A 12465-nucleotide genomic window follows, 5' to 3' on the forward strand; every position below is an offset into this window, starting at 1 on the left:
TTCCTCAGCACTGCAGTATCCTTCGCAAGACTCATTAAGGATTTCCTTTAGCTACAACAGAAAGAAAAAAAAAAATCTCAAACAAAAACTGAGTTCTCCTTTCCAAGTGAACTAAGTACAGGTTAATATAGCTCCCGTCCCGTTTCCTTGGGGAAACTGACTCCAGATATTTAGAAAATAGCACCCATGCAAGCAAAGAAAGCTGAACCTTGAGAGAACCTGATAAGGGAGAGTTTACAGAGTTTAACAAAACAGCTTTTGTCTTTGCAACGTGTAAAATTCAGAGAGCAAATCCAATGTGTTGTGTCGTGGCTGGATTGTGGACAGTGTCACACAGCCCTGTGTGGTCATTTCCAGCATTCATTTAGGACTCTCTTGGCTGACCCTAGCATTAAATGTGCATGTCTTATGGTCCATAATTTATGGTGCCCCTAATTGTCACTATGAATTGCATTCCTGAAGAGCAATTTAGCAGCTGGATGCTAGCTATCTGAGGGTTTGCAGTTCTGCTGAGTTGGCTCAGCTGCTCTTCTCATTAGCTACCAGTAGCCAAATCCTGTCCGAGGCCAGAGCCAGTACCTAAAGGGCAGGGTAACTCGAAGATGGAATGAGCTGAAGTGTTCGCTTCCTGTGTGCTGACGTCCTCTTCTCTCTCTCTCAGATCCAGCTCTATTTTGCTTGCTTACCAGAGGAAAAGGTTCCTTATGTTAACAGCCCTGGAGAGAAACACCGAATTAAACAGCTTTTGTACCAGTTGCCACCACATGATAATGAGGTAAAATAACAGGAAGAAGCCTAATTAGGAAAAAAAAAAAAAATCCACCCTGAGCATCGTGATGCCTCCCATAAAACCCAGCTCCTCCCTGGCTAGGGCCCTTTTGTCCTTCTTCAGTTAAAATTGGGCCGGAGAATACAGCTTTCCATTCTTTAAGAGAGAAAAGGGTGTCAGTGCAATAAACTTAACACAAGTTGGTTTTTACAGTGTTTGCAGCCACCCACCAGTTATCAGGAGCCTACAAATTCCTGCGATCTCCCTACCCCTTCACCCAGAGTCGTCAGTGCTTTATGGTGGCTCAGGCCTGGGGTGGACTTGAGTGCCTGTAGAATGTAGAATGAAGGTGGCAATTAGCAAGTTTAAACCTTTTGTAGAAAGGTTCATGTCTTATGTTTTTTTAGTGTCTCTGCTGATAAGAGTTTAAATTAAACTTTTCATCTTTTTAAAAAAAAAAGGACTATTCCTTCAAATTGCATTTCCCTTTTGCTAGAGAGGCTGCAAGATTTGGTGTTATTTTAAACGTATGGGGTCATTTTTAAACTGGCGATTCACGGGGGCAGGCCAGCTCAACTTGCTGTTTTATTTCCTGAAACTTGATTCTGGAAATAAAGAATTGGTGACGGCCGCTGTTTGCTTCAGAGTGGTGCTTCTGTTTCTTTCTGTGAAGGTGCGGTATTGCCAGACTTTGAGTGAAGAGGAGAAAAAAGAGTTGCAAGTGTTCAGTGCTCAGCGGAAGAAAGAAGCACTCGGAAGAGGGACGATTAAACTTCTGTCCAGAGCAGTGATGCACGCTGTGTGCGAGCAGGTAGCCGGTTCTAGGATGAGTAGTGATGTGCGTGGATCATCTCGGGGGGTAGGGGGCAGCGCCAGCACAGGCGTGGGCCCTAAAAGCCTCCAAAAACTGAGAGAAGGAAAGGCAACGTAGCTTCTTACTACGTGGGGATTCGTGTTGGTAACTGGCTACACCGCTGTGTATTATGGGGGAGGCATGTAAACATCGGGAGAAGTCCGGCCTTACGTGGGGTCTTGGCTTGGAGCACAGTGCTGGGGTGCACCTAGTGTTCAAGAACGCAGGGGCGTAATGAAGACATTTGGGGCCTCCTTACTGGCTGTCCTCAGAGTAGGAGTATATCCAACAGGAGGACGCCTCCAGAAAACCACTGCGCATGTTCCGAGGAGCAGTCCAGTGTGGTAGTAAATCTGAGGCATGTTCATTCCAGTGGAGAATCACGAACAATCCAACATTAAACAGCAGGAGCCGGGGGGCGCTTCCCTGGTGGCGCAGTGGTTGAGAGTCCGCCTGCCGATGCAGGGGACACAGACTCGTGCCCCGGTCCGGCAAGATCCCATGTGCCGCGGGGAGGCTGGGCCCGTAAGCCATGGCCGCTGAGCCTGCGCGTCCGGAGCCTGTGCTCCGCAACGGGAAAGGCCACAGTAGTGAGAGGCCCGCGTACTGCAAAAAAAAAAAAAAAAAAACACCAGGAGGGGACAAAAATTAAAGTTCCGCTGACAAACTTGGGATTTAGCATAAAGTGGAAAAGGCTGAGAATCCAGTCATTAAAAAGGGGTCATTTAAGATCTAAATCCTTTTGTTTTTAGTGTGGGTTGAAAATAAATGGAGGTGAAATTGCAGTGTTTGCCTCTCGAGCGGGCCCTGGAGTATGCTGGCACCCATCCTGTTTTGTCTGCTGCACGTGCAACGAGCTGCTGGTCGACCTCATCTATTTTTATCAGGATGGAAAAATTCACTGTGGCCGGCACCATGCTGAGCTGCTCAAACCCCGGTGTTCAGCATGTGACGAGGTAAAAAAGTTCATCCTTAACACCGGAAAAAAATAAGCTTCTAGTAAGCCAATGTTCCACTGTTCACACCTAAGCAAAATACAAATCTCTCCTGCTTGAGCTCTGTGTGTACGTTTTTAAGATAACCCTTCACGTTGGTACAATGCAATAATATGCAGCTAATAAAGAGAAAGCAGTAGGTGTCTTTGTGTATTGATAAGTAGCATGTCCTTGATGGACTGTGAGAAAAAAGCAAGTTGCAGGAAGAGTATGCAGCAGTTGATCTTACTTCTGTTAAAGGGGGGAAGAACAAGATTGTATACATATTTGCAAACACTCAGAAATGGTATGTAAAGACATACACTAAGTTAACAGTGGTGAGCATGTTAACTCAGGGGAGGGCTGGTGATGTGAAATGAAATTTTTTTCCTTAAGCTCTTCATTTTTAAGTAATTTTAGATTTACAGAAGAGTTGCAAAGATACAGAGAGTCCCTGTGTACCCTTCTCCCAGCTTCCCCTATTGTTAAAACGTCTCACATGACCATGGTATATGCATCAAAACTAAGAAGTTAACACTAGTGTAATACCATTAACTAAACCATAGATTTTATTTAGATTTCCTCAGTTTTTCTACTGATGTCTCTTTTTTATTCCAAGACCCCATCCAGAGAACCTCATTGCATTTATTCATTATTATCTCCCTAGTCTACTTCAATCAGTGACAGTAAACTTTCAGTTTTTACTTTTATATGTTTAAGTTTTTTCAATGATGTGCTCTTTGAAAATTTTTTGAAACCAAAAATGTAAAAAAATTAAAAGTCCTTAATCTGGAGACGGCACCGTCAAACGAAGTGTTATCTACACAGGTGGTGTTCACATAATCCAGCATTCAGAGAGCGCTAACTGTGTTGACTCCACAGCCACTTTAATGAGTTTTCTTTATTAAAAGATGCACAGACCACTAAATTATTTCAATGTTAATGTATTCTTTGCCAGATTATGCCAACAAAGTGTGATTGCGGAGCAAAAATAGGACCAAATGAATTATATCCAGTGTAGAATTCTGTTTTGTTTTTTAAAGCATAAGCATGCACTTAGTTTCTCTTTTTCAACGTTTTCACTTTCTGTTCTTGTTTTATAGCTAAATCGAGTTAGTCAGTTAAGCTTAAGGCTGTAAGAAACAAAGTACACTGTCTAAGCAGCTTTAAGATCCAGTGCCTGTCAGTTGCCCAGCAAACGTGCAGTTACTTGACCTTTAAAATCGTTCACAATGATTTTTTTTCATCCTATGGCCTCATATTCCTCTGAAGATAATTTTTGCTGATGAGTGCACAGAAGCAGAGGGTCGCCATTGGCACATGAAACACTTCTGCTGCCTTGAGTGCGAGACGGTCCTGGGGGGACAGAGGTACATCATGAAGGACGGCCGCCCGTTCTGCTGCGGCTGCTTCGAGTCCCTGTACGCCGAGTACTGTGAGACCTGCGGCGAGCATATTGGTGCGTCCATGGCCCAGCCTGTTGGCTCTGTCACTTATCCATCAGTCTGTCTCTGATTACCCACACTCTTTTTTCTTTCTTTCCTTTTTTTTTTTTTTTTTAATTGAGGGATAGTTTACATACCGTGAAATGTATAGGTTTTAAATGTTTCAGTTTGATGAGTTCTGATAAATGGGTGTATACTGGATTCTCATTACTTCTGCTAGTTGTGTTCTGTAGAGTTGCCGTGAACACTGAATTACCCCATACTGAGCCACTGGTCCTAGGGATACAGTGGGTTAGGTTCCTGTGAGCCTCTGGTCGCAACATTGTCATCAAGCAACCAATATATAATCTTGTTTTGTGTATGTTTAGGTTTAAAGATACCTTATTTAATATATGTTGTTGATTCATTAACATTGAACTCACAGCCAACAGCACCGTAACTCCTGCCTGAACAAAGCTTATCTGACACATGCATTGCTTCTCCAAGGCACATCACAGCCTCCTTGCGCTTAGGAACACTAGACAGCACTTCAGCTCTATGCTTGGGCCATTTTAAACAGCACAACCACCAACAGAAAGCACAAAAAATGCGAAAAAATGCCCCTAAATCGGCCGCAGGTGTGAGTGCAGTAGTGCCCTTTGACCCCAGCTGGGACACACACACACACACACACACACACACACACACACACACACACGCATCACTTGACTCAAATTTTTTTGCCACCTTGCACATGTCCACAAATGACCTTGAAAGCTCTGTATTGATTTTTTTTTTTTGAGTATTGATTTTTGAACTACAAAATATTTAGCACGTAGGCAAGTTTGTAAATATGGAATCTGCAAATAATGAGAATTAATTGCCCCTGTGTAACTCACAGCCTTATCAAGATCTGGAACAGTCCCATCACCCCCAAGCCTTCCCTCATGCCCACAGTCTGTCTTTTCTGTTTCTTCTGCCTTTGTTTCAAGATGGAACTATGACCTGTTACTGGATCCTTTTTTGAAACAGGTGTGGACCATGCGCAGATGACCTACGACGGGCGGCACTGGCACGCTACAGAGGCCTGCTTTTCCTGCGCCCAGTGCAAAACCTCTCTGTTGGGATGCCCCTTCCTTCCCAAACAAGGTCAGATTTATTGCTCAAAGACATGCAGCCTCGGTGAAGACGTCCATGCCTCGGATTCTTCGGACTCTGCGTTCCAGTCGGCTCGATCAAGAGACTCCAGAAGAAGTGTCCGGATGGGCAAAAGCAGCCGGTCAGCAGATCAGTGTCGACAGTCTCTCCTCTTGTCCCCTGCTCTGAACTACAAGTTCCCTGGCCTTTCAGGCAATGCCGACGACACCCTTTCTCGGAAACTGGATGATCTGAGTCTTTCCAGGCAAGGAGCAAGTTTCGTCAATGAAGAATTTTGGAAAGGCAGAGTAGAGCACGAAACCCCAGAAGACCCTGAAGAATGGGCTGAGCATGAAGATTATATGACGCAGCTGCTCCTCAAGTTTGGTGATAAAAGCCTCTTTCAGCAGCAGCCCAATGAGATGGACATTCGAGCCAGTGAGCACTGGATATCTGATAACATGGTTAAAAATAAGACCGAGTTAAAGCAAAATAACCAGAGCCTTGCAAGTAAAAAATACCAATCTGATATGTATTGGGCACAGTCACAAGATGGACTGGGCGATTCTGCTTATGGCAGCCACCCGGGCCCTGCGAGCAGTCGAAGGCTCCAGGAATTGGATCTGGACCATGGGGCTTCGGGATATAATCATGATCAAACACAGTGGTATGAAGATTCCCTGGAGTGTTTGTCAGACTTGAAACCAGAGCAGAGTGTTCGGGATTCTATGGATTCTTTGGCTTTGTCTAATATCACAGGTACATAATCTAGGGATTATGGGGTATTTGAAAAAGGAGCCACTAAAAAGTTCATTCCACAAATTACAGGTCAGCACCAGCGGGGGCTATGTTATTTACAACTGTAGACCAAGGAGAGGAAGGAGTTTCAGTTAAATGCCAAAAACCCTGTAGCAAAACAAACACGTGTATACATGTGTGCATACATGTAAAATATATTTTCAATTACAGTCTTTGGGGATAGGTCTTATTATCCCTGCTTTGAAGAGGAGAAATGAATTTATTGGGATCATGGAGTCTGCATCTGTATCTGAAGAAAGATATTGGACTCTTTGGATCATGCTATGAATTTCAAGATATTAAAATCAACACGTGTACTCTATAAGCACAGAACATTTTTTGTATTTTCCTAAATTGCCCTGTGGCGACAGACAGCTCAAAAAGAGCTCAGGTTTTTTTTACCCAGATTATAAAATAATTTCACTTTAATGTTTTCAAAACACATTCATGTCAATTATCTATGTTTCGTCCTTAAAATGACCTGATAGAGTGGATATTGCTGCACTTTACAAATGACGAAACTTGAATTTCCAAGAGGCTAGGGAATTCCCCGGTGGTCCAGTGGTTAGGACTCGGTGCTTTCACTGCCAGGGTTCAATCCCTGGTCGGGGAACTAAGATACCGCAAGCGGTGCCGAGAGGCTAAATGCCAACTTTACATAGGTGTTTAAAGACAAGATTGAACCTGGAACCCAGCCCTCCTGAATCTTACATTTGCAGTAAGTTTTTGGATACAGAAATACTGCTGTCACTTGGCTAGTTTTATAGTCCAAGGAACGACATTCAGTCCTTTCATAAAGGTTATGTTACACTGTAACATAGGCAGGAAAGGCTTGAGCAGCCGCCCGCCGCCAGGAGGGACCCTGTGCCAGGTACCGGGCAAGGAGGGATAAGACAGCTACCCTCCTGGCTTTGGTCAGGCTTGTCAATGTTAAGGCCTACAATAAAGGGGACCTGAGGAATGGTGGGTAAGACTAAATATTAAGCACCTCCTGTTTGCTAGGCCCTATGACAGGTGTTTTAACATTTAATATCAAAAATAGACAACATTTGGTATACGTCGTGCTGGTGCTGACATTTCTTGACAATGATGGGCTGAAAAACAGGCTTTCTTTAGAAAGTAGGAAGCTGTATAGCCTCCATTTGACAATAGTTCACACCACTTCCTGTTGTTCCTTGCAGCTATCTGGGTTATATCCATTTCTCTTAACTTGCCTGAGCCCTGTTATGACAAGCAGTGCAATATTGGTTTTGAGAAAAGTTTTAAAATGAGATTAATAGGGAAGTGGCATTATTAGTTTATGGGTTGAAGGGACAGAAGACTGGATGAAGGTCTAGGTCAGGGGTTTGGCAGACTTCTTCCGTAAAGGGCTAGAGAGTACTTTTGGGGCCTTACAGTCTTTGTTGCAACTACTTAACTCTGTCATTGTGGAAGAAACCATAGATAGCATGGGAGCAACTAGGTGTAGCTGTGTCCCAGTGAAATTCTATCCACAAATAGGCTGTGGGCTGGACGTGGCCCTTGGGCTGCGCAACCAGGTATAAGACTAGTCTGGCTATAGGAAGAGGACCATAATGTTAGTCGTGTGAGAGCAAAGGGAAGGACTGCTTTGAGAGACGTTCAGATGAAGCAATCTGACTTGAATGGGTTGAGAGACAGAAGCTTCTATGTGTCGTATCAATAAGCTAACGACAGGACTCTTACGAAGAGCTTTTCAAGTTGGTGCTCATCGCATGGGCTGTAACTCACGTTTGGCTCCAAAACGGCTGGGCTCATAGGAGATGCTGGGCCCTTTGTTTCAGTAACAAAATTCATACCTCTTGTCAATTAAGTGTATATTATAGTATGTTGGTTTTGCCTAGTGATTGTTAATCAGATACTGAGGTTTGAGAGACTTCATTTTGAAATGCTTCCTTTCAGCAGCTTGTTGGTAAGAACTGTCAGAGTATCAGGCTTACTGAGAATCACATCTTGTCTTGGCTTTTCTTTTAGGGGCTTCGGTGGATGGAGAAAGCAAGCCAAGGCCATCGTTATATTCTCTGCAAAACTTCGAGGAAATAGAGGCAGAAGATTGTGAGAAAATGAGCAATATGGGGACTTTGAACTCTTCCATGCTGCACAGGAGCACAGAGTCCTTGAAGAGTCTCAGTTCAGAGTTGTGTCCAGAAAAAATCCTGCCTGAGGAGAAACCAGTCCACCTGCCAGTGCTCCGAAGGTCCAAGTCTCAGTCCAGGCCACAGCAGGTCAAGTTTTCGGATGATGTCATTGACAACGGAAGCTATGAGAACATCGAAATCCGGCAGCCCCCGATGAGTGAGAGAACTCGGAGACGGGTGTACCATTTTGAAGAAAGGGGACCCCGGTCTCATCACCATCGCCGCAGAAGAAGTAGGAAGTCCCGCTCGGACAATGCTTTGAACCTTGTTACAGAAAGAAAATACTCTCCCAAGGACGGGCTGCGGCTTTATGCCCCTGATAACTATGAGAAGTTTATCCAGAGTAAGAGCGCGCGGGAGATCCAGGCCTACGTGCGGAACGCTGAGCTCTACGGGCAGTACGCCCGTGCCGCTTCCAGCTATACCCTGCGGAGCCCGGGGGGACCTCGATTCCTGGGGCTCCATGGGGAAGACGACGGCTCTTGGTGCTCCTCCACCACCTCTTCCTCCTCCGACTCAGAAGAAGAAGGATACTTTCTTGGACAACCAATTCCTCAGCCCCGGCCGCAGAGATATGCATACTATACAGACGACCTTTCTAGTCCAACTTCTGCACTCCCCACTCCTCAGTTTGGCCAGAGGACAACTAAATCCAAGAAGAAAAAGGGACACAAGGGCAAAAACTGTATCATTTCTTAACCGAGTAGCTGTGGAGATGGTAAGCTTAGCCATTAACCATCTTACATCGAATCTTTTTACTTCCATAGGAAAGTTGCTAAAATAGATTCAAGTGCTTTGCCCATGTAAATGAGACCCCGACTGCTGTTTACAGTGTCAGATTAACCTTTGGAAGGTGTGAATTCTCCATTTACCCTCCTTGGATGGTGCCAGGTGGATGTGACCTCTCGTGCCTGTTGGGCGCATCACAGTTTGATACAGCTGCTTTGATCTCCAACCCTCAAGAGATCCTCAAGAACCTGTTGAGAGGTGACTGGATGGGGGTGTTGATTTTAGACAATGGAGAACTTGAGCCACCTTTGTAAAGCACTAGTGTTTGTCCTTTATCTGCGCCAGGTTGGCCCAGGTCCTGACAGTCTGTCCTGTTGTGTGGCATGCACGTAGTCATGTGACCCAGCCAACACTGTGCGTCCCATCATGCGAGGCCACGTCGTCCCCTTCCAACTCTCATTAGCCAGGTAAACATGATATTGTATTAGCTCCAGCTAGAGATCGAAAAGAACATTGCTATTTATAATGTAGTATTTCATAGACTTAAGTGTATTCCTAATTTAACGGTGCAAATATTAATGTATATACTGTACAGTTCAGATTTTAAAGCTGATATTTTTATATCCCTGAAATGTAAGATGTTTGTTACACTGCAGTGCTAGATTTGTTAGGGAACCAGAAACAGCATTTATGGATGAAATGATTGCTTGTATTTTAGTCAGGGTTTATAAGTTTAGATGGTCAAATTTATATTGCCTAGTGATGGAAAGTTCCCTTTTTTTTTTTTTCAATATTAAAAAGGCTCTGTATGCATGGTGGGGCTATGTAAATACTCTTTAAAACTATGGCCCTATTAATCTTACAAGTGTTATTTATGGGTCAAGCAATGTAAACTGTATAAATGTAAAAACAAACAAAAAAAACCCCTACACATACACATACACCTGGAATATATGGTAAAAACAAGTAGAAGCTGTTTGGGTGAATACTTTTTTTCCTCTTTGGGATGGGCAGGGGTTGCCTTTCCCATTTTCAGCAAGGTAGTGATTATCTCATGGAAAGAGACCAAAAAAAACTACAAGGATCTGCTTTCTGTGGCAGAGTACTTTGTAGATTCATTCCTTTTCATCCCTCCTTTCCAGCTAATTTGTTGGCCTTTAGCAGCAGTTTTGAAAAACGGGCCTTCTGGTTATGTTTTTCTTTTAAAATCTTTAGAGGATGCTGTGTTACTGGTTACTTCAAGTTAATATGTGCGTTCTATTTCAAGGGAGAATTACGTTGGATTTGAACTGATGAGCTAATAATATTTTGATATGGGCCATTCTTGCACATATGTTTCAGTCCTAACTCAATGTCCCGGTGGTATCTCAGAACTTTAGGAAGGTATTTAATAAATGCTTAATAAATAACAAACTACCTTTCTGAACACAGATCTCTGCAAACATATCCAGACCACTGGATCCATTTTGCTCCTTTGATTTACCTTGCCGTTCTCCTACCATTAACAGACCAACATTTGACTCCTGCGTGTCCACTTGCCCTACCAGTCGGCACAAAATAGAAGTTGAGGCACAGAAGCAAAGCTGTCCGTATTTACTGGTATGGGGAAAAGCTGTTAGGCCTTGGGAGGGCAGACCTGAATCCAATAGGAAAACCAGTGCTCGACAGCATCCACTACACCCACCCCTGGATAGGGCAAGGTTTGGTATCTGGGCTAGACAGAGGCCCTTCAGAAACACACCAGTGAGGGGAGAGCTCTTTCCTCAATAACCATATCACCATTTCCCTTGTCTGGTTCATTTTAAAAACATAGCAGCGAAAAAATAATGCATACATGTGGTTAAAAAACAACAACAAAAACAGTGAAGACTCTCCTTTCCACTCTCCACCCCTCAGTTCCCCTCCCTAAAAGTAACCACTGTTATCCATTTCTAGTGTATCCTTCAGATGTTCAAACCATATTTACCTTCATGTATCTTTTAAAAATGGCAGCACACTAGACCGGCTTAGACTTGCTTTTTTCACTTTACATGTGGACATTCCACGTTAGTGCAGATAGGTCTGCCTCATCCTGTTCTCGCAGTGACTGCTTAATAGTCTGCTTTTGGATATACCATAATTTATGTCACCAGTCCTTTAGTGATGGGCTTGAATTTCCTTATAGACACCTTATCCTGCACTGGCACATATGCACATAAATTCTGAGCAGCACAGTTCCTGGGACCAGGGTTATGCATTTAAAATTTCGAGGGTTATCACCAGTTTTCCTCCAGAAGGCCATCTCCTGCTCTACATTTACAACGTACGAGAGTGCTTCTTCCCTCACAATCTCACGTGACACAGGAGCAGACTTCCTGATTTTTGAAGACCTTTTCAGAACCTATGCTGCAAACAGTGGGCATCCTTTTAGAAAAGACTGTTGCTTGGAAAGGATGGATAACAAATAGTAAACAGGTAATACTCAGCCTTACTTCACCTGGAGAAAGGCAGGTATAAGCTGAAGTCACTGTCCTCTAGCTTTCAAGTCATAGTTGCTTTTGCTTCTGGCAATAATCACCCTATTCATCTTTTCATTTCCTTCTATAAGGGTCATGTAGATTGCCAAAGGTTTTAAGGGAATGCAGAAATATTTATTCATAATAATAATGTACCCTTTAAAGATTTTAAATCTTGGTTAATAGCAATAACAAAGGAGACTATCTACAAAGGAAGAAAGGGAAGCAGCTACCTTGCAGTTCTATAAAGAATTAGGCTAGAAAACTAGGCCTACAGCTGCTATAAAGTGTTCATATAGATTTAGTTAACAAAGTGTCTAGTCAGTCACTAAACTCTAAAATTTGGTCCCAAGGTAAATATCAAATATTAAAACACTGCCTCTAATCTCTACCTGGGTGAAGCAGAACCCTAATGATTGCATTTTCCTCACCTCAGACCAAACTGGAGAACATTTTGCTCACAGCCCGCGTAGGGATGCCGATAAAACGTCAATGGGAACTCCTTTCAGCACTCAGTAAAAGAAAATGATTCACCTTGTGTATGCACTTGCTCTTCTTGGCACTCTGCTTTCCGGTTCCTGAGTTAAACAAAAAGTACCAGAAGTGCAGGGAGAGATTTGCTGTCTAACCCCTCTCACTTTAGAATACAAAGCACGGGCCATCCTAAAAGGGTAGTAAAATTGGAATGGGCACTGAAGACTGCCAGATTTCCCTGTGTGGCATGTTGCCCTGCCCCACAAGGTCCTTGGGTGACAGGCTGGGCAAGTATGGGTGTGGAGGTGTTTGGGGAGTGCCCAAGGGTGCGTAGTGCACAGGATTGTCAACACTGTGTGGGCAGGCTTCGGCTGACTGACCTGCTCTCCTAAGGCGCACTCAACTGCTGCTGTGGACATAGAAGCAGTGTACATGCTAGACCTTCAGACTTTCCAAAAGGAACGAGCAATTCGAACTTCTCTAAAACGTCTGCCAGATTCTCAATGCTAGCAACTGATTCAGACATTTCTGAAACCCTTTGAACAAAATGAGCCTGCCATCAGCAAGCCACCAATGCATGGCTTATAAATTAAGCACTTGAAGCTGTCTCTTGGAGCTGTCTAGAGGAGGCACGACTAATTACTGTTTACAGAAAT

General features: G+C 43.7%; 1 protein-coding gene across 5 annotated transcripts in view; it reads left to right on the forward strand.

Annotated features, from left to right (window-relative positions):
- Positions 1-10266, forward strand: part of PRICKLE1 (prickle planar cell polarity protein 1) — a 105261-nt gene extending 94995 nt beyond the window's left edge. For all 5 annotated transcript variants that reach the window (XM_032646083.1, XM_032646081.1, XM_032646079.1 and 2 more), the window contains 6 exons: positions 662-775; positions 1443-1580; positions 2375-2578; positions 3869-4055; positions 5053-5916; positions 7948-10266. In XM_032646083.1, coding sequence (XP_032501974.1) covers positions 662-775; positions 1443-1580; positions 2375-2578; positions 3869-4055; positions 5053-5916; positions 7948-8810 — 2370 coding nt within the window. In that variant the 3' untranslated portion in view covers positions 8811-10266. The remainder of the gene's footprint in view (positions 1-661; positions 776-1442; positions 1581-2374; positions 2579-3868; positions 4056-5052; positions 5917-7947) is intronic.
- Positions 10267-12465: the final 2199 nt, after the last annotated feature.

Source organism: Phocoena sinus, chromosome 10 (genome assembly GCF_008692025.1).
Source record: "Phocoena sinus isolate mPhoSin1 chromosome 10, mPhoSin1.pri, whole genome shotgun sequence".
NCBI classification, from domain to species: domain Eukaryota; kingdom Metazoa; phylum Chordata; class Mammalia; order Artiodactyla; family Phocoenidae; genus Phocoena; species Phocoena sinus.